The 26811-nt window shown below is 37.3% G+C and overlaps 1 protein-coding gene across 2 annotated transcripts in view; it reads right to left on the reverse strand.

Moving 5' to 3' along the window:
* LOC103139398 (protein diaphanous homolog 3) overlaps positions 1-26811 on the reverse strand; it is a 154115-nt gene that overhangs the window by 94585 nt on the left and 32719 nt on the right. Inside the window, exons 18-21 of one of the 2 annotated variants that reach the window (XM_016672425.1) lie at positions 26023-26358; positions 23871-23985; positions 14249-14257; positions 1383-1415 (exon numbers count right to left, since the gene is read on the reverse strand). In XM_016672425.1, coding sequence (XP_016527911.1) covers positions 1383-1415; positions 14249-14257; positions 23871-23985; positions 26023-26358 — 493 coding nt within the window. The remainder of the gene's footprint in view (positions 1-1382; positions 1416-14248; positions 14258-23870; positions 23986-26022; positions 26359-26811) is intronic. The other variant, XM_007553989.2, reaches the window with a different exon arrangement.

The following is a 26811-nucleotide window of genomic DNA, read 5'->3' on the forward strand; positions in this document are numbered from 1 at the left end:
AAATAAAAACAAGTAAACAACTCAATGTCATCTAATCTAACCTGTCAATAGGACTGGGCACTGCTGGTATTAAATTGACGTGAAACTGAACGACAGGATGGATTCCTTTGCCATCCAGGCATAGCAGTGTCCTGTCATGCCATTTTGTATAAGTTGTACTCATTTGGTACACAAGCGTATCGAACCAACATGGCTGTACCAGATATCTTGGTATGAAAACACAGAACCTTAAACCTTTGCTAAAAAATTCACTGAAATTTAAAAACAAATCAAAAAAGGAAAAAAAAAAAGAAAAAAAAGAAAAAGTCTGACCTAAACTGAGACTCGCCTACGTTTCGATATAGCTCATCTGACTTTAACCTTTGATACCAGTCTACCTTCACTTCAGCAATGAGTTAACCTTCCTATCAATGAAAGATTTATTTAATTTTCGAGTTAATTTAATGTTTCCTAAAGGAAGAGGTTTGTAAAAGGAAAAGCCAGAGTGCTATATAAAAACTTCTACAGCACAACTCCAAGGTTCAATCTGGACTCTACAGTGAAGAAGTCGTATGACAAAGTAGAAGTCTATCCTTACTACAGTATAAGATTAGTACCTGAATTTTTTTTTGGGATATACATTTAGGACATCGATCAAATGAAGTGACCCTTGATTTCATCCTTTTATAGTAGACCCTGGGTATGATTTGTCCACTGCTTCGCCTGCTACCACTTACACCTCTGGAATCTAGGTTTCAATGATACTTTGGACAGAGCTAAACTGATTTGCATCAATTTGTTTAATAGTTGATAGGATATGAGAATTTCCTTGCTGCATTTGTTGGGGTTAAATAGGTTATGGATGGTTTTTGAGAGGGGAGGGCACTTACATGTTTGCTAAATTAAATGTGGTAGTACTTCTCTACTGACCAGGAAGTGTAAATGCAGATTTGAGCAAATACAAAAAAAAAAAACAAAAAAAAAAACCATACCCTCTTAAGTCGCGCTTACAAGGAGGAAGTCCTGGATGCTTTTAATTACCTAAGACACCAGATTAAAAGAACCAAACGTGCAACCCTTGGAGTACGCCGGGTAATTGTCTGGTGCTGTAATCATCAAGAGTGTGTGCTGAGAAGAGGGGAGCAGCTAGCGGGATATAAAAGAGGGGAACAGCGTCTAGGAACACCGGGGTTAATCCGCAGGAAAAGGTATGCCTGCTGTTCCATGTGGTCTTGTTCTCCTTTAAGGGATCCTGTATCCAATTAGAAAGTGAAGAGGGATACTTGGAGCTCCCACAAGATGGAGACTAGTAGCATGAGCACAAACATGCACACTTACAGCACAGCTCACCATGCACAAAAAAAACAAACAGAACCACACACTGAGCGATTACTTAGACTTACGTGGCTCCTCCGTGACTACATTCTCCTCACAATCTTTGTGTGAGCAGGAAAAGAGAGATGTAGAAGCAGGGCAATAAAAGGAAAAGTGCAATACAAAGCAAAGAGCAGAAAGAATGAAGAGACAAAAATGCATCATAAGATTGCAGCATGTAATACAGACACTTTGGCAAGGAGATAACTACTTTGGCATATAAATTTGAAATAGAAAGATACTTACAAAAGTTGCACTTGAAACGTATATAAAGGCAACTAGAATTTGGTCAGCACTGAACATTTATATTTCAAAGTTTACAGAAAGATTTGGTCAAAAATAAAAAAAGGATTTAATAAGTCTGTCAAGCTGCAGAGAATTACTCCCAAACATAAAAAGGAAAAATTGAGCTCATTGTTACAGTGAAACCAAAATAAGTTCAGTATTTGTGTTTCGAGGTACAACTTTTCTCCACAAGATTTTTAAGAATACATTTTGTTAGAAACCTTAAGTACAAAGCAAGAAATAACATCTGATTTTACTGATGTAGCAATTTATGCAGCTTGACCTTAATCACAGAAAAAGAAAAGAGATTGGTAAAAACATATTGGTATACAAGGTTAAATAATTACTTTGCAATACATCAGGTCCCGTCATGTCTTTAAAGAGACATGAAGGAAAGCAAACACTGCGTGTTCATCCTATACGATACTAATCATAACTTCTCTCACATTCCTGGTTCTTGTGTGCGCTTAACATGCAACGGTGGAGGCTGAACTGCCTTTCAGTCTCTTGATAAATTTATGGTGAGACAGCTCTTGCTCGAGAAAACATGAAAGTGAATCATGACAAAATTTTAAGACTTACAACCTAAATTAAATAATAAATCCACGAAGAACTAAATTATTCACTCACAGAAATGTAATCTTGTAGTTGGTGCTATTGAGCTTTTTAATGCAGTGTGTAGACAGACTTCTGCTTACTTCTTTAAGATGCTGCATCAGTTTGATTTTTAAAACTTGAAGCCTGGTGAAACCTCATCTAACCTCGCACACAACAAATATTTCTGAAATTTCCTTTTAATCTCTCTGCCTCGTAGATATGCTGCTGTTTAAACATTTACATTTGTCAGAAATGCAAATTTCATTGTAGTTTATTGTGATTTTACATGACAGACTAACAAAGTTTTGTGGAATTCCCCTTTTACTCAAATACCCCTAACAAAATTTCAGATCAAGCAATTGCCTTCAGAAGTCACTTAAAAAAAATGCTCATATGCAACAGTGTTTTGCAAAAGGTAGAGATTTCATATTGTGCATTGCAGCTGGAATACACCAGTCAGGTCACAAACTTCGAAGTTTAAAGATTGTTTAGATTATAAAACAATATTGTAAATGTTGAGTCAAACACTGCTTAACAGAAAGAAAAAAAAAATGTATGGAACAGAAGAGGAACCAGCTGCAAGTCAGGCTGGAAGTGCATTAATCAGAGAATAAACCATCAATAGTCAATAATAGTCTGGAGGAGATGCAGAAACTCACAGCTAGAGTTGGACAATCTCAGGACAGAACAACTATTAGTTGTGTGCCATATAAATGTGGTTTCTATGGAATGGAGTTCCATAGAAAAAAGCTACTGTAAAATAGGGAGGTCGTGTTTATAGTCCACAAGAGGTCATGCAGGAAAACCAGCAAACGTATGGAAGAGGACACGCTGGTCAGGAGAGACCTAAATTGATTTATTAAATAATTCTTACAGAGAAGAAAAGCCTTTAGAAACCGGGATGTAGGTTCACCTTCCAGCAGGATAACACAGTCAGAAATACAATAGAAGAGTTTAGAGAGGTGCATTAAAAACTCGTATCAAATTGAGAATATGATGCAAGCCTGGACAGTCGCTGTTCACAGACTTTATCCAGTCTGTTGAAGCCTCAGCTAATTTGCAAAAATAGGGAGGTCATGTTTATAGTTTATAATAGATTTTAGTCCAAAGATGAGCAAAGTTATGAACTAATTCAAGTGGGATCTGAAAACTTTTTTTTTTTTTCTCATCACCACAACTATGCCCCTTTTGTTTTGGCCTGCAAGATGCATTCACAAAAAAATTGGTATTAGTGGAAGTGATGTGACAAAATGTGGAACTGCGCTACATCCATCTCAATGGTTTAAGAGATACTGACAAGATACAAATCGCATCACCCACATACACTCAGTCCACATCACCCCAGTTGTTATCAGTTAAATTGCCTAATTAGATTGCCCCTTTCCAACAACACCCCCCAACCTCCCTGGCTTGAGAACGGGTCCTCTTCAGGGAAATCCACTCATTATACATCAGCCAATTAACGTGTCCTGCTGGAGGTCGAAGGTCACTGGTTAATCAATCAAAGAGAGTGCAGATAGTTGCGATTATCAGATTGCGCCATCACCCGGGAAGTATGGGAAGATAAGGATACACCTGTGAGAGCTGAGCAGTGGGGAGCCTGTCACAAAAGACATTTGGCAAAAGCAGGAAAGGAGCAGCACTTACAGGAAAGATATAAGAAGGTAGAGAGAAGCAATGATGGATGTGCACGAAAGGAAGGTTCCTGAGTCTGTGACTAAAACCAATTAGAATCAGCAAGCAGGAATCAGGAAAAGTGAGGCTAAAGCTGTCTGTTAGAGACACAACACTAACATAATGCACCTAAATTGGTCTATTACTGCTGCATCAGCACTCAGAAGTTCTTAAAATATTTTAGGTCACGCCCTAAGTTGGGTTATGCCCACTCCTGTGATTAATGTCAGCTCAGGGGTTAGAATGGGTACAAATTTTAAAGAACATAAAGACTCCAGTTACTTACTGCGCTTCACTTAAGGAACAGTAAATGACCTACTCCCACAGTGGAAAACATTAAAATAATCCACCAACTGTGCATCCCCACAAAATCAAACTAAGCATGTTTATAAATGTTCCCGTCAAAAACATTGATAGTTAAACAAGAAAGGAGAAGATTTAAAATGTTCTGAGGAAAAGCAAAGGAATGTTTAGTGGCTAGATCAGCTGGGGAGTCAATGCTGGATTTATTTTTTTATTTTTTCTTTAAAAAGTTATCTAGACTTCTCACTTGTGGTAATTTTGCTGTTTGGTTTTGATTTTTTATCTCTGTCACAGTTTAAAGGCACTTGACAACTTGTAACACAACGCACACACCCGCTTCCCAAACAGCCGTCCTTCCCACAAGGCAGTATCAGTGAATTCTGCCATCAAAGCACTAAAGGGAGTGGTGGATGAAATAAAACTGCTGTGAAAGAGCATGACTGATGCTGTACATGACAGACGGGCCTCAGAGACAAGCGAGTAACACCTCAAATTCAACCCCCCGACCATCCCACACCCCAGCATACCCGCGCACACACGCACATCTCCCTCCCCTCATCCTCGGCCCTTTCCACTCACACTACCACTTCATCTTATCACAGCGGATTTCTAATCAGAGGAAGCGCCTTACTGGAACTGGCCTGGTTTTGACACATACACCCAGATACACACACACACACACACACCCAGAAAATCAAATTTAGGTATCACTGAAAGATCGCCATGCCAGTATACTTTGCATAGATAAAGAAAAGTTAAAGAATTGATAAAGGTAAAGAATTTAAAAAATTAAAATTGATAATCCTTTTACCTTAAGCGACTTTCTGCTTAAAATCACAAATGTATAAAACTACACAAATTGACTATTTTATAGTTAATGTTGGACTGGCAATGTGTCCAGCCCATCATTACCCTGCAAGGACAAGCGGATTTAGATAATGGATGGATATGCATCTTATGCATCAATAAGACTGTTTGTCTGTGTTGTTGTTCATTTAGTGTGTGTGTGTGTATATATATTTCTAACACTTTTTTTGTTTTCATCTTTTCTGTGAACATGCATATCTTAACACCTAAATTTCACCTCTGTGAAACAATAAAGGCTATTTTTTTTATTTATTTTATCCCAACACTATTGCTCAGCTCATAATGGGTAAAACTCATGTTTCCTGGGGTCTCATGCCATCTCCCTGCAAATTAGATAATTTACATGTCTACCCCTGTAATGAGTGAGACCTGATTTACCAAAGAGGAGCCCTTTTTAATACTGCTCTAGCGTTCCCTGAAATCAAACTGTACCTGGTCTCTCACCTTCATTTTAACTACAGAAAGTAACTAATCAAGTGACAGAAATGCCAAAAATGAAAAGAAAAAGACATTTTTGGTATATGCTACTAAGTCTGAATAAGCTCTCATTTAGTGTATCTCGGTGCTTCATTTCACGTTTTTCTCCTTGTAGCACTGAAAATGGCATCAAGTGTTGCATTTTTCAGATGAGTCGTCTCAAGGTTGAAATTGCAACACTGTGAAAACCTAGAATTGAGCAACTTTCAAACATATTTTTCATCTAGGAACAAAGCCACTGATTTCGCAATGAAGAACCATGGCCAGTTATGTGAGGTCAACTATTTTCAGTGTCGGCAAACAAATACACAATGGCCTTGAAGACTGCAATTCCACCCGAGATTTAAAAAAAGCCTTTGCAAGGAATTGCAAGCGTACAACTAAAAATATTAGTTCTTTAATATGTATCCACTCATGTTGTACATTTTCCCAACTCATACAAACGAGATCTCAAACAGGGTTTGAGATTGGGCGTCTCACTAATATATTTTAAATGGAAGTACTCAATCTCCAAATGATGTTTATATACAAAAAATTAAAAGGAAGCATCCAAATGAGGAACTTTAACTTCATTGTATTTTGACATCAAAAAACAAAACATCTTAAATTGCATTTGCCTTTTTTAGAGATCCATACTGCCACAAATGGTCAAGTTACATGGCTTCAGTTGTTTCTAGAACCATAACGGTCAAATTTCTAAGGATTTACAGTTAATTAGAGAAAATGTAGGCACTATAGTAAAGTGTATATAAAAAGTACCACGGGATAAGACAATCCACTGGATATCAAAAATAACTGGTTCATACTGGTTCAAAGGGTTAAGGTGACATGGTGGTATCTTCAAAGGTCCTGATAAAAACTAAGTCCAAAACTTTCACACCTGATATTTAAATTCTCCCACAAAGGTATTGGTTGGTTATCGCCGTCAAGGTAAAACAAGGTTTCACAAAAACCTTACATTATACCTTTCTTAGAGTTTAAAGTCCTTCCAATGGAGAAGTGCCAGAGGGGGTTTTTTCTGGACGTATGGAGCACTAAAGTGGTTCTATCCTCTCCTGCCAGTTATTAATTAGTTAGTTGGCTGAATACTTTTCTCTTGCTTACTAAGAAGACAGCTTTAACAGTATGGAATTATTTTAGCGGCAAAAGAGAGATGCATCAATATGTATAACCTAAAAAAGCTTCACCAATCACTTTTAAGCTGCTGTCACACTGCTTCCTTGCTCTACATGTGAGAAAATTAAGGAGATTGAAGAATATATAGAGCCTCTCACTTCTTTGAAGCAACAAAGTGCTCCGCTTCTGAACAGCTCATGTGTATTTAGCGCTCAGCATCCCGAGGCAAATTAAGCTTCATCAGTGCAGACAAAGCACCATGATAGTGCTACATGAAATTAAGTAATCCTATTATTGGCTCATTGCTGTAGATTTTGAGCAGCAGTTGCATAAATGCTGCAGTAGTGGTGCACATGAGTAGCAAGCAAGGGGTGTGAAAAGCTGTGGCTCTTATGCCTCAGAAGTTTCCAACAGGTCAGTTTTTTATTTATTTATTTTTTTTCTGTTTTAAATAAAACATAACTTTATCACATTACATTTTGTTTGAAATATTGTATACATACAATAAATAGATTTTTATTTATATACTCTAGCTTATCATACTCTCCTTTGATTTAGTACTGACTTAACATATGTTATAGTCTGCAATTATGGATTCCTTTACTAATCTGGTTCTAGCAAGCTCCACTTTTCCACTTCAAATCAGAACTGCTTAAAAAGTTAAGAATCATTTTATGATCTAGTTTTGCAATTGGCAAATTTATAAGATAATGGGTGTATCTTTTCCATTTCTAGCACAGAAAATAGAACAGCTGCTGTTTGGAGGTGAAGTCAGTTCAAAGGTAATAAATAGGCTGCGACGTCATTATTCTCCTAGTTTAAATATTGACAATCTGCATCTATTAACACTGCAACAAACGGCAGCCAGCGACTGCTGCCTTCGGCAGTAGTACTTGGGTCAAATCGGTCAAATGTGAGGGTTTTTTTTGGCAAGCAAGAGATCAAAAGTGTGTGTACGCATATTTGCATATCTGGCCCTCAGTTTTATTTTAGATCTGTGTCTTACTTTTTATTTAGCTGAAGCTGCTATAGCTAGACACGTGACACAACCGTCTCTGCCAGAAAGGCAGACAAGCACACAGCAAAGAAAGACTGAGAGGGCAGCTGTCTTCAAAGGCTAATTTAATCACTGTGTTGGCTCTAATAACCAATCAAGGTAGTCATGCAGGTAAGGTTTAAATCACTACAATTAAGGGGGCCTTATAAATTCTCTCGCCGGGTTAATTTATATGGCCTCACAATTGAATCAGCAAACCCCCACATACACACTTAGACACATATCAGTACCTTCAAAGGACATTACAGAGATATGCCGACAGACTCACATCTAGCCAAACCTTTGCCAAAATTGACCTGAGACTAACTTTTAAATTACACTTATATACACTCGCGAATTAGAACATTCTTTGTGATTAGGCTGCAAGCAGATTTAGCTCCCCATAAGATGAGCTATAACTGGAATACACACATATTTATATATAACACACACACGGTTGCCTGCAGCAAAATTCACTACTAGACATCAGATGCACAGAAGGGGGCTGCTTGCAGCAAGTGAACAAATCCAGCGCTCCGACAAATCTGTCAAGTCTACAGTCAACAGAGTGGAGAAGAATAGTCAGACAGGCTGCACAATTTGACTGTTGACTCGCTGTATGGTTCAAATTCCACTAAGCCCTGAACTTCAGTCAGTCTGACAGGAAGTACAAGAAAGCACAGGAGACATCAAACGGACGTCCACGTGTTATTTGAGCTCTACATACCTGCCCTAACGTCTTCTCGCTGCCTTATCGCAGCACACAGCTCGGCATTGGTGCGCACAGCCATGCGAGAACGGCTACAATTGTCTTATTTGCACATGGAGCATCCGCCCCATCGGCTGTGCTAGCACCAGCGAAAGTGAGACAGCCGGGGAGATCAGAGTAATGAAGTGAAGGAGCTGTGTTGTGAGTGAGCTAATCAAAGTGAACCATGCAGGGCCACCTCTCCCTGTGATCAAGACTAGATGACCCAGGGCCATAATTAGTCTGAGACTTTCATTCTGATAGCAGCAAATTAACAGACTTCATTAGGCTTTTTTTTTCTCCCCCTCCCCTCTCCATCTATTCCTGCTGCACCAAGATCACTTAAAGTACTTGTGTGTCAGCACCAACATCTACAACATCAGAGTCATTTTTTTGTTTTCTTTTTATAAAGAGAAAAAAAAATCTATCCCATAGAGAGAACAAGTAAGTATACTCTTTTACAAAATACATTTGCAAATCTTGACTGAAGTTCACTGACACAATAAGATTCATGACTGATTAGAAGCTTGTTAATCAGTGTGTATTGGCCTGTGGGTATGAATTTCACCAGGAGTTTTATTCTCAGTGGAATAGTGCCCTCTATAGGACTCCTGAAGATGCACCATTGCCCCCTTAATATGTTTGTGTATGTCTGTAAGCTGAATGAGTATTTTCAGACAGCTGTCATATCAGGTTTGAAGCATTGTTATCTCAATTTCTTTTCACAGCGACAGCACAAGTGTGATCTTAACAGTTGTTAAGCCCACCCTAACATTTCCCAAGTCATTCAGTGGACTGATGACAGCCTAAATCATTCATCACTGAAGTAATTTGTTGTTCCCCCCCTCCTTCTCTCCTCATGCTCCAACAAACATGTCGACGCCCACCCCTTTAACACCCCCTCCCAGACTGCGTACACAAACCTGCACTGCACATGAAAAATCACAGTAAAATATAAAGTCGCAAAGGCAAATATGTTTTTAACGAGCCCGCCCATTACCTTAGTGATACGAGGACACAGAAAAAACAAAGCGGGATCAAATTGAAGTGCTGATGCCTGAAACACTGAGGCAGAACAAGAAAAAGAAAATATAGGAGTAAAAAGAAAAAAAAAAAGGAAAAATGGGGGGAAAAGCATGACAAGGTTAACGCGGGGGGAAAAAAACAAAACTGGGAGCGAACAGCTTGTGAGGACTATGAGTGTTTGAGGCAAAACTGGTGACATTTTCAAGCATTTCAAGACAATGTTAAAAGGTGCAGGTAATTGGTGTGTAAGGCCCACTGATGTGCTGTCAAAGCAACATAAAAGCAATTTGGCATAGTTGTGTTATGTACACATTTTAATATATGCTGAACAGGAATATAATGGGATGGACATCATTTAAAGACTGCCATGTTTGCAATGTGTGCATTACGTGATCAGACCTTCCCTTTTCAGCAGCGACATGAAAAGCCTTTAATGATTTTTGCATTTGATGATATGTGTCATAATGGCACAGATTTTCTGAAGCCACACACAAAAACTCATTAAAGAACTAATGGTGCTCTTCAAAATGTCAAAGTAAAAAGCATGAAGTGAGTGGGGTGGGGAAGGGGTAAAGAGAAAAAATAAAGCAAAGAAGCAAAAGACAGACTTGCAAGAGAGAAAGTCCATTTGATCAGAGCCGATATGTACCCGTAGAGAGAAATACTAACTGCAAGACAGCGTGAGACAGACATCCTGCTGCTATCCTCAGATACACTGAGTGTTTCATAACAAACTGCATTTGCAGTCTTGCATCCTTTTAGAGGCTAATTCTATCTCTTAACCTCAGTAATCTGACCACATTTCGAAGTCCTCCTGTGTCAACATATACGTTACATTTTACTTGAATAAAATCCAGCAGAAACGAGAAAAGTAATGAGGTGATTTAGGTTTTACACTTAAGACAAATTGAGGGTAAATGAGAATGTAATAACTTCACTTTCTAAAGCCACTTGGAGGTATTTAGTTTAAACAAGGCCACCTACTACCACTTTATTCTTGTCACTTCATCCCCACCTTCTCTGATGTTCAATCCGCCATAATTCCTACGACGGTGTCCACCAACCTCTTCTCGGCTGCTTTTGTCTCATTGTAATTCAAAAGCTTATCAAGTTCTGCACACAGCAGACGACGAAAGCTCCTGAATTTCTGAGAAATTTCCCCACCTTTGAGAGACATATTATCCACCACGGATATGTTAAGTGGATATGTTAAGTGGGTCCAACTTGGATGTATTTTGAGGGTTATTGTAGTTAAGGTTGACAGCACTGAAGCACAGATTTGAATGATCATGGCTCTTTAATGTGTCACGTCGTTTGACAAGTCACACCAAGCTGTCAGCTCTGACCGCGGACTTTAACTCCACCTGGGAGCCTTCACTTCCCAAAACAACCCATACGAGCTTAACCTCTCACACGCACCCACACGCGCACACACACCACCTCTTCCATCAAGTATTCTACAAATATGCATTGTGCAGACTGACGGAGCCCACACAAACACGCCATCTTCCTAGGTCATTATATTTATATGGAAATGGGCTGTCTAATTATCTCTTACAGCGTGCCAGTAGTGAGCAACGAACTTGTCGTTACCCAACTTTCTCTTTAACAGGCTACATTGATCTTGAGAGCACAGCATTAATAACATACAGGAAATGATATCTAGAAACTACATGAAAAGACGGAAACTTGTAAAGCTCCTTTGTTTAAACACCTGATTTCTTTTTCCCCAACAGAATGAGGGTAACGGTGTTTGACAACTTTCCCAACTCCAAGCCTTTAATCTTTTAAATGGTGATGTATAATTAACACCAACTCATTTCAAAGTAAAGATCGACTTTCAATTATTTTCCAGCCCATTAATAAACATAACCTCAATAAGTAATAAACCCTGTAATATAAAAACAAACACAGCAAGTAAGAGCAGTGAGCTCAATAAGATTACATATTCAATATTACAATGTTTGTGAGGATAAAACTAATGCCATATTTGCACATGGAACAAGTTTATCTAATTTCTGATCTATAAATGTGAGCCAAACAATGGAAGGGCCACTTCTTTGAGCCTCTGCATCTCTCGCCACATAAATCCAATGTGCTGTGATTGCTTTCTAATGCCACTATTGTGCTACATTTCACCCAGTGAAAACACCAAATGCACAGGACTAGCAATGCTACTTTACTGCTGCTATTTTATCTTCTGTCCTGTCTTCTGCACACACAGCATCATGGAGGAAACACAAAGATAACCAGCGTTTATACTGCATAACCCTTGATGTCTGAGTTTGGGGCACAAAGAACCACCTCACTAACCACACACTTACACTGGCTGACAGGAAGTTTACTTTAGTTTTATTATGCTTTTATTTGAAGATCACTTTCTCTTTGACGTTACTGGAGAGCAGGCATGATAAACAGCTAATGACTTCACCCAGATTAAATTCCCTCATCAACCACATCATTGTGGATATGTAATCTGTATTAGTAGGTAGCCAGATGCATGTTGTGTAAATAAAAAATAACTTTCGTAGTAGATTTTGTTGATTGGTTTATTTATATATCCACTATTGAGGTTAAGCCTTATAACTTTGATACTTTTTTTTTTCCAGGTCAAGTCTGAGATGTACAATCCTGTCATTCTAATAATGTGTTGGTGCAAGAACCTGCTACTGGGGATATGTGCTGTAAATCTTTTTGAAAATTAAATGAAAGGACATTCAGAACTCTTAAAAAAAATGGCTGTGACCTGTTACCGTCTTTTTCATCACAAGGTGTGCTTTGTGCTGGTTTTTCATACTGTTTGAGGGTTCAACTATGTTGTTTCCATGCACTAAAATTCTGGCAATCAGTTATTTAGTGAGTTAGCTTAAGTTTCACTGTCTTTTATCCTCACATATCATATTGGTCTTTGTGATCAAGATGTTAAGGCTCATGAATTGATCGGGATATCTTGATATGCATGAAAGAGAATGATGAGAATAGTTATGGCAACACTGAATAATAATAATATTTTAAGGTTTTTTGTTTGTTTGTTTTTTTAAGCTGTGTCACTCTGTTTAGAAAAGACAAATTCAGCTATATGTATGTACTTCCTTTCACAAGAAACAGCTATAGAAGATAAAGGTGTATTAACAGCTCTCTGAATAATGTAATGCTGTTTGAAGCTACAGTTGTCAATTATGAGCGGCGTGTCTGTTAAACAGCATAGTGTCGGCTTGCTGCCCAAACAGATGGTCGGCCTAATTAACCAGCTAATCTTAGCTTGTTAGAATTGTGTTCCTCAACTTTGATTTTAGTGTCTTTAAAAATACACCTCAAAAGAATAATGTAAGAAAAGTAGGGTAAAAGTTTTTTAACAAGCAAATTATTTTTTAACCCAATACTTGGAAGTGCAGCTTTATCCAAAAAAGTTTGAATTGAGCAAAACAGTTTCTGTCGCTTCTTTATAATAGATCATGCTTGAGTGACTAGGTTATTTAAAACTCACACATTTCTATCAATTAGAAATATCTTTCTCAGAGTGAAAGGACATTGTTAGTATGACACATCTATTACTTTTAGGCTGTATCTAAACATTTATATGCAAGTAATAGGTAAGAAAAATAACTAGAAAATTAAAAAGAAATACATAATCATAACACTTTCCATTATAACTACTATTTGTGGGTATTTTCTCTTGGATTGCAACTTTGCAATTGGTTTAGGTTACACCAGCATTCTTGCATCCTGACAGAAAAAAAAGTGATCTTTGTGGGTTCTGTATAATTGGATCTTATTTATTAGCTGCCCCCAGGAAAGGGCAGCTCTCACACTGTTGTCCTTTTTTTCAAACACTCCAGCAACAGCTTCATCGCTCAGTCATCTTTTGATGAGTGAAAGTGATGAAAGGAAAAAATGCTTTATATTCTACACATCAACTGAGATATGGATGTGGGAATATTTAAAGTGCATGCAATAATTGGCACAACTGACAATTTCAAATACAGAAAACAACCTAGAAGAAAAGGACCTCTATTATTACAATAGAAAAGGGATTAAAGAGCAAATTCATCCATGGTACAAAAACATTCCTTTTACTGTGATTTATAGATTAACAGAAATCAAAGCACAAGCACCAGTTCATTGATTATTTGAAATACCTTAAATAAACAGCACCCATAGAGATGAGCATAAATCTGAGAAAATCATTAGTTACAGACGTATTGAACAATTTTGCTACATCTCACCATACTGATTCAAATTAACATTTTAGCTTCTAAGACAGCCATTGTTTTAGTAAAAACTGTAAAAACAATAAATATTACTCATGACTAATGGAATTGTTTAAACATTGCAGTAAACCTCATAAGCACTTCCACTAGGAATTACAAATGTACAAACAAATCTGATGTTCTAAACTGAGAAGTTATGGGTTTACATTGGTCATACATCAAAACTAATTGTGTATTGTAAATTTAGAGAATCTTAATAAATGCAATGCATCTAAATTTAGCTGCATGTGTCAGGTTGGTTTGTCAATAAAATATCACAAAGTCATCACCATTTTGTACTTAATGAGGGTGCCACAACCAGTTTAAAGGTTTTCTTTTTTTTTTTATCCCATCCAAATTGTGTCAGGTTGGTTTGTCAATAAAATATCACAAAGTCATCACCATAAAACAGTCTTTAAATTTGTCCTTACTGTGGAAAATTAAAAAAAATAAACCATAAGCAACCAAGAACATGCAATACACAATTGCTGCAATACATTTAAAAACAAAACTCACCTTTTGTTTCTGTTCCAAATCAAGCACAGCATGCAGCGAAGCAGAAGTTCAGTCGCAAAAGCCGGATTTAAAAAAAAAAGCAAGACAAGAAAGAGAAAGAAGCAGAAACAGAGCAAAGAGGGGAAACAAAGATGTTAGTGATGTCTGAAGTGAGCACTGATTCAGAGTTGTTTGTTAGCAAAGAGAAAACAACCAAAGCGCTGCATTGTAAAATAGACGTGTAACAAACCACTGAATGAGCTTAGACAGATTAGGTTCAGTTTGTATTTCTTCACAAAAACGCACTTGTCAAAAGAAAAACAACAGAGTTTACTGTAATTACAGAAAATTGCTGAATTTCTGTCGATTTGTACAAAAGGACTTAATGTTCCAGCAGAGATTAGCGCTTTCAGTTTCTAATGAAACTGATAGCTGATGATGACAGTCGCGTAATTACGTCAGACATCACAGGTCGGAGCCATTTAGACCTCATCTGAATGAAACATAATATCTCACAGATTGGTTTCCATCATTACAGGCATTAATGTGCTAATATTGTCTGACAGATTCTTAATACGAAGGTACCTTTGGCCCAATTTCATTACAATGGTTAAAGAAAAAAAAAGTGTTTTGCATTTTTAGGTAAAAAAATATATATATACATATATATTGAAACAACCTAAAGAAGATATTAGATTCTAAAAAGTAGTTATGAAAAGGACAGATTTAATAAACCTCAGTCATGTGGAAATTCACTAACATACAGTTTAAAGGAAGTGAAACATGTTTTGGATGTGTGCAATTATTGAAAGTTAAATGAAGCATGCTTAAAAAAATAAATAATAAAATATTAACAATAATTAAAAAAAAGTCTCCCGTAAAGTAGCTAGTGTACAGTAACACTACATTAAGCACATTTTTTTAAGCAGAAATTTAAAACTTCCCTCAAAACATTTTTTTCAAATCAGATCACACTTTTTGTGTGATCTGATAAAACAAGAATTTAAATCTAGTAAATTTTCCTGAGCTCTTATTTGCACTTGATTCCAGTTGAGTTGTCCATCTTTCCATTTTTATTTATTTATTTTTTTGTTTAAAAATGTTTAATTGTATTTTACTGGCACCGTAAAAGCAAATTTCTCTACTGACTGACATTATTTGAATATTAACAATAAGGCATCTAGTTTCATTTCTACTTCTGAAACTATCAAATATGACAAAGTATAAGTTATTGGGAACAACTGTCATACGGTAGTAGGTCATGTAAATCAGAGCAGCGAATGTTGAGAAATACGGTACACACAACTTAACAGCTTTCTGCCAAGGCAATAGCATACATACAAAATTAATGTCTTTTTTTTCATATTAGCTCAAGAACAAGCATGAAGAGAACAATGTGGTGTGGGTTTCCATGGCTGAGCAGCTAGTCCTAATAAAGATCCTTACATAACCAAGAGCAATACAAAGCGCCACATGCAGAGGTGTAAAACACGCCATTGCTAGATTGTACAGCAGTAGAGATGCGTTTTCTAGATTTCTGAATCATGCCTCTTTGTTAGGGTTTGCCAGTTGCTAGAGGAACAGCGCATGCCCGGCTACAATTTGCCAAGAGTAACATTTGGTGTAGAAGGGATTGAGGTGTAGGATCATTTTTCAGGAGTTGGGTTTGGCCCCTCATCTACAGTGAAATCAACTCATATTGCTGCAGTACATAAAAACATTTTTTGGACTATTCCAAATGTTCCCATGTTTGTGGGAACAGTTTGATAATGGCTCCTTTAGGTTTTAACTTGACGGTACACTAGTGCCCAAAGCAAGGTCCATGACTTTCACCGATTCCTGATTTCAACATTAAAAAGCACAGTTTGGATGAATTAGAGCAAAGACAATGAGCCCGGTCTTCTACTATAACATTACTGTCTGACCTCACATAGTCTATAATGAACAAATAATGTTTGTGCACTGTTGTTGTGCAACCAAAATTTGAACATATATTTTATACTTTTTTATTTCTTTAGGAGCCAGTTCTGTTCGTCACTGTTCTTACATCACCCGTATAGAAAGTTGAGAGTATAAGCTTGACTGATTGTAGCAGAATTACAATTGAGACCAGTTTATTACCGACATTGCAATTGTATTTCCTTTACTCACTCTAGACACTAAAGGCAAACAATGACAGAAATATATACGTTACACTCAACAGCCATTTATCTAAAAGTTTATTTCTTCATCTGAGTTTATGGGAAAAAAATTGTTCCACAGATGATAGAAGATTTAATCTTTGTGAAATAAACAAATATAACCTTTCAGCTTTACGCTAGGGAAAATGATAACATCTCAGGACACAAGTAGGAAGAAATAGGACTGCGTGCCTGGGGTTGTAATGCCATGAACTGCCCATGTGTGTAGAAACACAGGGTCAGTGTAGAAATAATTTCTGAATGAGGGTCAAAAGTACTGAGCAGCTTACATACATGTGCGTGGGGGGGACAGAAAACTGGCTCATGTTAAAATAACATACTTCTAGACGTTAAGATTATTGGGACACAACTTCTAATACTCTGTCAGTAAACAACTCTTTTCTTTGTAAGAGGCTTTAAAAAGTCTGGCTCCTCTGGTCAACACAAAACTATGCAAAATCTCTAAGGAGGTTTGTTTTTCTTTTGGCATAATTTAAACAAATGAAAAAAGCAAATATCTTAAATGGTTACATCTGATTTAATTTTATTGAAATAGATCCCCAAATGATTTGTCCAAGAGATCTGGAGCAGCTCGCTGTATCTCTGACATTCATTCCACTACACACAGATCGACTCCATACCTCCGATTCCTGCTGCTTTGAAAATAACGTTTTATTTTTCTGAGAAATCAAGCAGTCAGACACCAGTCTACCGTTGTTTCAGATTACACAGGACAAGCATCTGCTTTGCTACAAGTGAGCAGACGGGGGGGATAAAATGCAGAGGGATATACAAGAACAGCAGGGTTGGAGATGGCTTCTCTGACTCAATTTTGAGTTAGAGAACTCTTCAGAGAAACTACTTTTTCTAGTATTTGCTCCTTCACAATTCAAAAGAAGTGGCCTTTTAAAAGTTTTATGTTTCCTTGCTGTGTTAATGTGTTTGGGGTGGCAGTACTGCTGTAAAACCTTAATATGTCCAAGTCTCCAAGCGGACAGTTTAAGGTTATTGTTCAGTATTTTAGATCGCCATCAGATTTCACATTTAACTTTGGGTTCTGAACAACTTAGACTGGCAGCGCTACCATAATGGAATACTACAATGTTTTTCACAAGACAAAAATAAGGCCAACAAACTAGCAACAACATTGCTGGTCTGAAAAGAAAGGTCAAAAGATCGCCAAAGCATTAACAAGTAATTCTGGGGGAAAATCTGATAACTATCTTTCCCCGTTTCTACCAGACACACCTCAAAAATGTCAATTTGACACCGCAACAGAAAAAAATCATGGGATTACCAAACATTTGACATCTGGTGTTATCTGGAGACCACAAAACGTCTAAAAATATTTTTGTCCATAAATCTACAAAACTGCAGTGTTCCTAACTTGGAGGTTATGGCCTCACAGTTACAACCAAAATCATTCATACTACTGGCATATTTATTAATTTTACCAACATTTTGACCAAATCAGCAGTTGCTCAGGGCATTTTGGAAAGCTTTGAGTTTTCTATTGCTTTTACGGCGTTCTCAAAAGTAAATTGCCTGTGTTCTGACATGCTGGTCAAAACAGGCAGGCTATTTTACTCGCATTGTGTGAGACTATGCTGAATTTTATCCAATCACAGAATTAATATGATTTCCTGCACTTCAATTAAAGGGAAGCACATAACCACCATTACCATAGGAAAAAAAAAAAAGTCTCAACTGTTGGGAGATCCCCGTCTTTCAATCAGAAACAAACTTATTGGTTGAATAAAAATAATTTAGATTTAAGTCCACATAAATAATTTCATTTTTAATACTATTAAAAGAAGCCTACAAAATAAAAATATTAATTAAAATATGTTATTCGAGATCAGATTTTTTGATTCTCTATTCTGCCGAGATGCTCAACATCATATATGTGCTCGTCTTCACAAGGAGAGCTGTTCCAAACAGTACATAAACTGTGAGTTTGCTGTATTTTTAGTCGGAGTACATAATTGCTCATTAACCACATTTTTTATAATGACAACAATAACAATATGAGCTGCTGAAAGCCCTTAACACAGAGCAGCCAGAAATTGGATGTAATGATGCTGTCAGCAGTGAAGCTAGTCTGTCACTTTTCACCAGAAAAGGTGGGATGTCTGAAACACACAGACAGTGCCCGATGTGCTAATTGAAAAGGAGGAAAAAAACAGCTTTAAAGAACTTTAAAAGCAACTAGTGCTAACTATGCACTGATTGACACTAATTATGTATGTGTACAAACATGTGTTGATTTGTTTACTCCAAGGTTATGATGGGCTCGCCCTTCTCACATCATCTGCTGAGTGTGTGGATGCATTTTTTTCCTCCTTCTTCACACCAGTAACAGCAATAATAAAAACAGGTAATTAAATCTTTACAACTGCCAAAAGCAACATGTTTACCCTCTCCGTGCTGACGGCTATCCACATAGTCATACAACCTAGGTTATGTCCTGCATAGTCTATTTAATCCAAGGCGACAACATATTAAACTTGTACAGCACAAAGTGATAAGAGCATGCTATATCAGATGGAAACTGTGGTCCAACACAGCCTAATTTGCATTATTTTTTTTCAGCAATTAATATAATTTAATTTAATTTTTGCTTGGGCTTTGGGAGTCAGCACAACACAGCAGGACAGTGAAAACAAACTGCTAGCTGCTATTTGGTTTAATAAAATGAATCCATTGTGTCTCATTTTATCTGCAACTTGTTACTGTCAGGTTCAGATCATCCATTTGAGATGCTGATGAAAGAATTGCAATTAAAAAACATGTAAGCTTTGCACATTCTTCCTACAAACAGCAGCCCAACTATATATATACCCAGATTTATGGTAGTCAAAAGGCACATTGCCCTATATCACAGATAGACAACTTTAAATAAGCACTAGTTATAAATGGCTTTAGGGTGCAGAAGACTGTCATCATGGTAAAAACATGAGATACACTTTTGTATATGTTTGACCAATGTTTGATGTTGTAGAGCTCAGTGAAGTCATCTTTATTAATTAAAAATATTAAACTGACTTTAAAATCCAGCACTGTCCACTGTGATGAGCCTCTAAAAATGTGAATAAAGAGCCCAGAAAGCAGTAAACAGTTCTTCATGCAGGAAAACGTAGTTTGACTGTCAGTCAAATGCATCAAAAGTTCGCATGCACTCCGGAATGCTCAACAAGACATCCCTGCTGCTCTGAGGTCTCATGGTAGATAGTCCTTTGTTACACTAAAGCAACAGATGTAGAGAAGCAGGGATATGAGCTGCTCGCCTTGAACCGTCTGGTTAAGAAATAAAAGGAAGCTGCCAGAAACAGGAGGGACGCGTCTGAAGTTCTGTAGCTTCTCACCTCAAAGCTGCTTAGTTCACTGGAGAAGACCACACGAAGGACAAGCACAGGGTTTTCTATGAAACATGTATCCTCAAAATTTGTATTCTGCTTTGCGGCAAACCCTCTTCCCCCCTCTCTGTCTCTCAGGAGAACTACGCCTTAAGATCACTTTTAAAAAATTACAAAAAAAAAACAACAAAAAAACAAGCTGCCTCCTAGCAAGCAAAATATGAACATGGTTTTTACACTTTGTTTTCTATTGGAAAACCTTGAATATCATGTAGCTCATGTCGAGACCTATAATCTGCTGAAAAGTCACCAGAATATAAAATGGCAGGAAGCCTGGTAGTAATATTAGTGCAATATGCACTACTAGATCTAAAGATGTGTAACTGCTCGACACACATGAATCCGTTTGCAAGTTTCCTCCCAAGCATGCAAATTTCACCGTTGCGTCTTTGCGCCAAGACAATAAAATAAGTCTAAGTTTAAGGTCAAATTCAGTTTTATATTCAATTATTTGGCTTCCCTTCGAGTTTATTCTAATACCATCCGATAATTCTGTAAGACATGACAGAGCCTCCTACATACTAAAACTAGATGCAGCCAGGTTAATAAAGTGATGCAAATCTGGATAATCTGTATTTTCTTTAGGATTTAAAGTGGAACAAGTCACATTGAAGGATCGTGCAAAATCCTCAAAACAATAATTCAGTTAAGTTCAAAGACATGAAAGTGTAGCATATTAATTACTCAGTAAGGTCCTGATGTATATGGAGTGATTTTAAACTCTCTTGGCTTTGTTACAGGGCTGCAAAAAATAACCTACTCTTTTTTTTTCATGATTGCTCTAATGTTCCTCTTTTAGGCCATCCCCTTACAGACAAACACATGTGATGGAAGGATGCTGCTGCTTATGTTTCTTTGGCACTCTGTGTTTTTAGTAGCTCAACTCAGAAAGCTGATTCTCCAACTGTATAAGGCTTTGGCTGCATTGTTTTGCTGCAGTCCACCACATTGGTCATCTTGTCATGCCTGAGGCATGGAAAGTCAGCTAGCGAGTCTTTAAAAATGCATACACCATGGCCTTTGTGCAAGGCTTCCTTCTGTTCCTTAGACGATGTTATCATTCCTTTTGGTGCATCTTCCTCCCTTCTTTGTCCTCTGTTATCACAATGCCTCCAACCATCTCTGCACACCATCACCTGTGTCAGGTATTATGCACATGGCTGCAGTGAACTTGAGCCAACAGGCCAAATATAATATCAGCATGCAAAGCATGAAATCCAGACACATGGAATATGTAACAATCCACAAATTCTGCACTCCAAAAAGTGAACATGCTTAATGCAAATACTGGCAATGACAAAATGCTGTAAGTAGGATATATTGTGCAGCCCAAGGTGAAGTTAACTGCAGTGACAGTGAAAGTGTTTGACAAGTTTTGAGAGTATTTAAAAGCAGTGTGGGATTATTACTAAGAAACAGAAAAAAACCCGTCAATCTTTAGCTATTTCTAGCTAATAGTTATAAGCATGAATTTTGCTTACAGGATTGATTCACTACAAGTCCAAAAGTAGCCTGATGTTAGACCAAGGTCTTTTGTGCCAGACAAACTGAATGACAAGACTATTTGTCTGTCTGTCTGCTCTTTTTAATCGGGAGTCCTGTATTAGAGAAGCAGTATGACTCAGATCTGTTTACACGTTCTTTTATCCAAGTCAAATCTCAAGTCTTTCGCCCCAAGTCAAGAATCAACTCTCATGTCTCCAACAACTGAAATAAACATTTTCTCATCAAATCCACAACATCTAGGTCACCCTTAAACCTGGAGCACTCTAGTATTCTTTTCAAGTAATGCATCAATCATGCATCATTGTCGTATATTTTCTGTTCATAGTTAATAAAAGTATAGGCGTGCTGCTAACACAGAGGGGGGTGGTCTCGCTAACATTTCCCAGTAACAAATCAAACCCAGCATTTTATTTACAGTTTGGCAAGAACTCACTCAGAAAGCAGAAGCGAGAAACAAAAGAACAAAGAAGTTTGCAAAACCAAAAAAATGAATTGTTAATGACAAAAACTGTGTTAATGCTGTTTCCTTTTCAATGTTTAATATTCATCCAGATGCTGCTGGTCTTAAGTGAGATGAAACATGATGCTACAAGGCTATTTTTAATAACTTTACAAGCCCACAAGCACGTATGCATGAGAGTTCAATAACTGACTCACAGGGGCTGAAGCAACTGGATTTGACAGCATGACACAGTAGCCATGTTTCTCCTTCAACCTGAGGTGGGGCTCGAAAAAAATAATAATTGCAGAACAAAAAAAACAAAAAAAAAACCGGATCATTTAAAATAAGTGTAGAGTTTTTATTTTGTTTTAAATCTTTTTATTTAAATGCAACTAAATTTAAAATTTACTGTCAACAGATAGTTAAAAACACAACGGACCAATGGTGGGTTTATGTACTTCAACTCAAGTTGGAACAGTTAGTGGGTTCAAAAGGGTTTGCGACTTTGAAAATCAAAACGTTTAAATCTGTGAAATTGTCTCCTCTGTGAATCGTTGTGTGGTTAAAAATCAAGAAGTGCCCTTTGGTTCATTAGTTTAAGTTTTAAAGAATTAATTATGTCCTTGGGTTTTGAGATGATATAATCTAAAACATAAGATGTCTATTAGAAAAGTTATACAAGGTAATTCTACAATTTCAACTTGAGTAGAGCATTGTGCATCACTTTTGCCAGTAAAACCCTCAACTAAATCAACTAAAGATAACCAGTCCACCTTAAAAGCCACATTTCCACTGCAGCTAAGACAGACAAATCATCTTTTTATTCTACCAACATCACTTCATAGTTGTCATTAATATAAAACTTTCTTCAAGTCTTTATCTACACTTGGTTAAAATCACATTCTTTATGAAACAACTTGCAGGTTGTAATCTTTTTTAGCAAGGAAATGCTGAGATGAGTCTAAATATTTGATCACAGTATGCTGCTGCGTTTTTTACACTCCAATCCCCATAAACGCTGTCCAAAAAAAGGTAAAGACAAAAGCTACAGATTACTGAATAGGCTGCTTCAGAACACCTACAGTGGAATTGCACCACTAAACTGCAAACAACTCTGTTCAACCATATTTTCAAGTAGACAGATATTTATTGACTCTCTCATAGACCCAACAGTGGAAAAAAATATTGAGCAAATTAGTCAGTTGGGGTTTGAAAACATTATTACGGTTCATATATTATTATGATTACAGTGAGCGACAATTTTGAGCTCTCTGGCAACAGACGTGCAACAATGGTGGTTCAACTTTAAGTCCTCATTTCACTATGCACTGCTTATGTTGTAAGCGCTGAGGCATGCAGAAGACATGCGGAACAAGGCTTGAAAGTGTCTCTTGGAAGGTGAAACTTTTTCCCTGTCTGTATCTCCCTTTTGACCTCCCAAGAAGATACCTGTATGTCTGTTTACCATTTAGTTCAAGCTGTATTATTCAACACTTTGACGGTCTGAAACTACACTCCAGCTCTGTGTTGGTGGGTTTTCGGCACCTTGAGAGCAGCAGCATAGAGTTGTGACAGGTAGATAACACCTGGATGAATAATTCAAGTTGGCATAAGCGAGCCAGGCACTGACAAGAAAGAAAACACAAGACGTGAATAAATCATCAGTGACAGGACTAATAGACCAAACACAGGGGAGGACAAAAGTGATAAAATCTCTAGCTACTTCCTGCTCTGGCTTTAATCACTCCAACCATCTCATACATGAATATTGCAGGTCTTACTAGACATACAAATGTTCAAGGATGTAACCGTGTGGTGTTTTATGAAGCAGAGAAATCTATACTGAAACTCATTTAGTAAGCTCAAGAGTGTCGTTCTCAACTTGAAACAGCAGCAACTTTTATGGAAAAGTTTCACTGAGCCTGCTCAGATGAGTAGACCAGTTATTAACATCCGTCAAAAACGCATGAAAAATGCAAAGATATTCTTAGATAATGACAAATTGAGAACTTCAAAGAATACGCAGGCAATGCAGATGGAAAGTGACTATGCATATTGAAAAAAAAAAAAAAAAACATAAAAACTTAAAAGCATCTGACCTGTTCTCTGTGAGCCAAAAGTAAGAGCAACTCTGTTGAGGAGTTCTGGTTTGGCATACTGGTCCTCATCAGCCAACACCCAGAAACAGCCTTCTGACATTTCCTGTGGACGAATCTGAAAACACAAATTCATATCAGAATAAAATTCACCAGAACTCCTGATGCATGATCATAATCAGAAACCATACTATCGGAAAAGCTGTATTAAAAAGAGTAATGACACAAACATAACAAATTAAATACTAAAATAGATTTTAATCTGCCCTCAGCAAGCCTGCATTAATCAAAAGCTTGCTGTTGTAGGCTATATGATATCAGTGGTCAACTCAGAAATAAGGGTCTGTTTATAAATATGCTAACAAAAACTTATGTCCATGAAGTCCCGGTTCTAAAACGTCTAAAAATCACTTAGCAATCGATTTAAAATAATGCACTTTATTTGTTTAGAAAGACATTATTTTAAGTGGGAATTTCCAGTATTTTTTCCTTTTTTTTTCCCTTCTGTTTTAGAATTTTAGACAACCTCAATAAAAATAAGAGTAAAATAACACATGCTTAATGCAGCAGGAGTGAATCCACTGGAATCACAAATAAGTTGGAAAGGTGCATTTCACTGAAGCACAATCAAGAACACCTGTAATTTTAAATTTGAATAATCATGCAAGCATTCCTGTAGAATGACCTCTGAACCCCAAAGTATCTTTCTCCTTCACTGTGCAATTATCCAAGATTGTTGCATTCCACAAGATATATATATATATATATATATATATATATATATATATATATATATAAAAATAAGATCAATGGAACCAAAAGAGACAGAATCCTAGCAAAGACGGCAACATCCCGATCAACAGTGAAAACAAAGTTGCAACTGCAATCAGGACACATAGAACGCATGATAGAGCCACTTCAGCAGAGCAATCACTTGCAGAAGTAGTCACTTTTCTAAATAATGCTTTATAACTCGTGTAAATTAGGCCAAAACACAGGCAGGACTTTGCAGCGGGGTTCTTAAGTGAAACCTTTTTTCCTGAGAGTTCACGGAATTTGAATGATAATGCCCTGTGTTTGACAGAAGAAAAAAAGACTGATTAAAGAGACTCTTTTGAAAACACTTTTGGTTGAAATCAAGATACCTTTGTCTACAGCCAAGATGAGGTTCAGTATGAGAGGAATGAATGCTTACAGGGCGAAAAAAGTGCAAAGATAGAATTTATAAATGTTTAAGGAAGGTGTGATGACAGACGATTTCTAGTTGACAAGATGTATCCACAGAAGAAAGGCAAAGGGGAAAAAAGAAATCAGACTAGTAATATTTTAAGAAACGTCTTAACAGTAAACATGAGAATACAATGTGATTAGAATATAAAGCTATGGCCAGATGGTGTGTTGTTGTAATGCAATAGTCTAAAACAGCAAATTACATATAATTTTTTTTTTTTTTTAATCTGGGGTAAATGCAAACTTCTATAGTTATGGGAAACTTAAAGATGATTTTGTAAGTAAGATAAAAAACACTTGAATTACACTTTACCGCAGTTATGAAAAAATATAAACCCTGTAGTGAGTGAGCTGTGCTTTTGTTTCTGGTAGGTTGAAAGCTTATTGAAAAACTTTCAGAAGATCTTTGTCCCAAACTTAGCCATATGCTGAGGTCTCCAACAGTTAAATCACATCCTTTGATTCTCTTACCTTTCAACAAGACTGACTTGAAATTTGGAGCAGATGTTTTAGTTTGCTGAACACCTGCAGTGGTGCAAATGTGAGTGTAAATTATTTATCAATATACAAACCAACACCACTTGTGGTATCAACTAATATTGCTCAAAAGAGGAAGAACATCTGCAGGGGCACCAAGACGGCTGCTGTGACAAAAGCATCTGATCATCTGTTATTTTCAGTAATGACTGGCTTGGCACGGAAGGAAAAAAAAAAAAGAGATTGCTCCTTTTCTGGAAAACATCTGTACTGTTTGGACGCTGCCAAAAACAGCATGAACTAAGTAGAAGATTACAGCAAGTCGCTTTTAATAACGTGTGGCCTGGATTTTTTTGTTTCGTCTCCCAAAGTTTTTGTTCACCAAACTCCAGCAAGATGTGTAAGGACACAGTTGGAACAATATTCATGACATCATGCAAAGTCTAACCTTCGACCAGTTGAGGCGCTTCATTGAACTCTCGGGCTTGAACTCCTTCTTTGGCCTGAGGTCAAAAGGCAGCGTGTGGTGGGTTGGGGAGCCGAAACCACCTGCAAAGGCTGGAGGAGGTGGAGGTGGGACTCCAAACGGAGGAGGCATTCCGGGTGGAGGAGGTGCAGGAGGACATCCAGGCAGAGGAGGCGGCGGAGGAGGAGGCGGCGGAGGCGGTGGGGGACACGGCACCCCTGATCCAGACCCAGAGCTTGGAGGTACAGATGCGAATGCAGGAGATGGTGATGATGTTCCAGCTTTAGCGGATGTCAGACCGGCAGGCACTGATCCAAACTGGGCACGAAATCAACAAAAATGTTAAAACATTCGTAAATGGAAAGAAACATAAACAGAAAATATTTTTTCACTGAAATCAAAAGTCTGCTGTTCCAAGTTCAAAATCAAAATCTACCAAAATGTGTCATGTTTTTGTACCTCATCACTGCTGGAGGTTGTGTTGCATATTACAAGTTTGGGTGTTTGTGAAAGCAAACACTGTTTTCCTAATTTTATTCTGGAATAAAATCTTTAGATGTTCATTCATTTATTGCTTTAAAAATGTGTAGTCTACATATGTGAATGTCAAGACATGGAAAAAGTCAAAAGCGTACTCTCCCCACACCCTGTCGAGCAAGGACAAAATTTTGCTGAATTTCACATTTTCGTTTGTTTTTTTTTGTTTTTTTCACAGCGTGTTAAACGCTGCAATCAACAGGGAGTTCACGTCGCTCAAAATAAAATGAGAGG

This window comes from Poecilia formosa, unplaced genomic scaffold, assembly GCF_000485575.1.
Source record: "Poecilia formosa unplaced genomic scaffold, Poecilia_formosa-5.1.2 Scaffold60, whole genome shotgun sequence".
Classification (NCBI taxonomy): Eukaryota; Metazoa; Chordata; class Actinopteri; order Cyprinodontiformes; family Poeciliidae; genus Poecilia; species Poecilia formosa.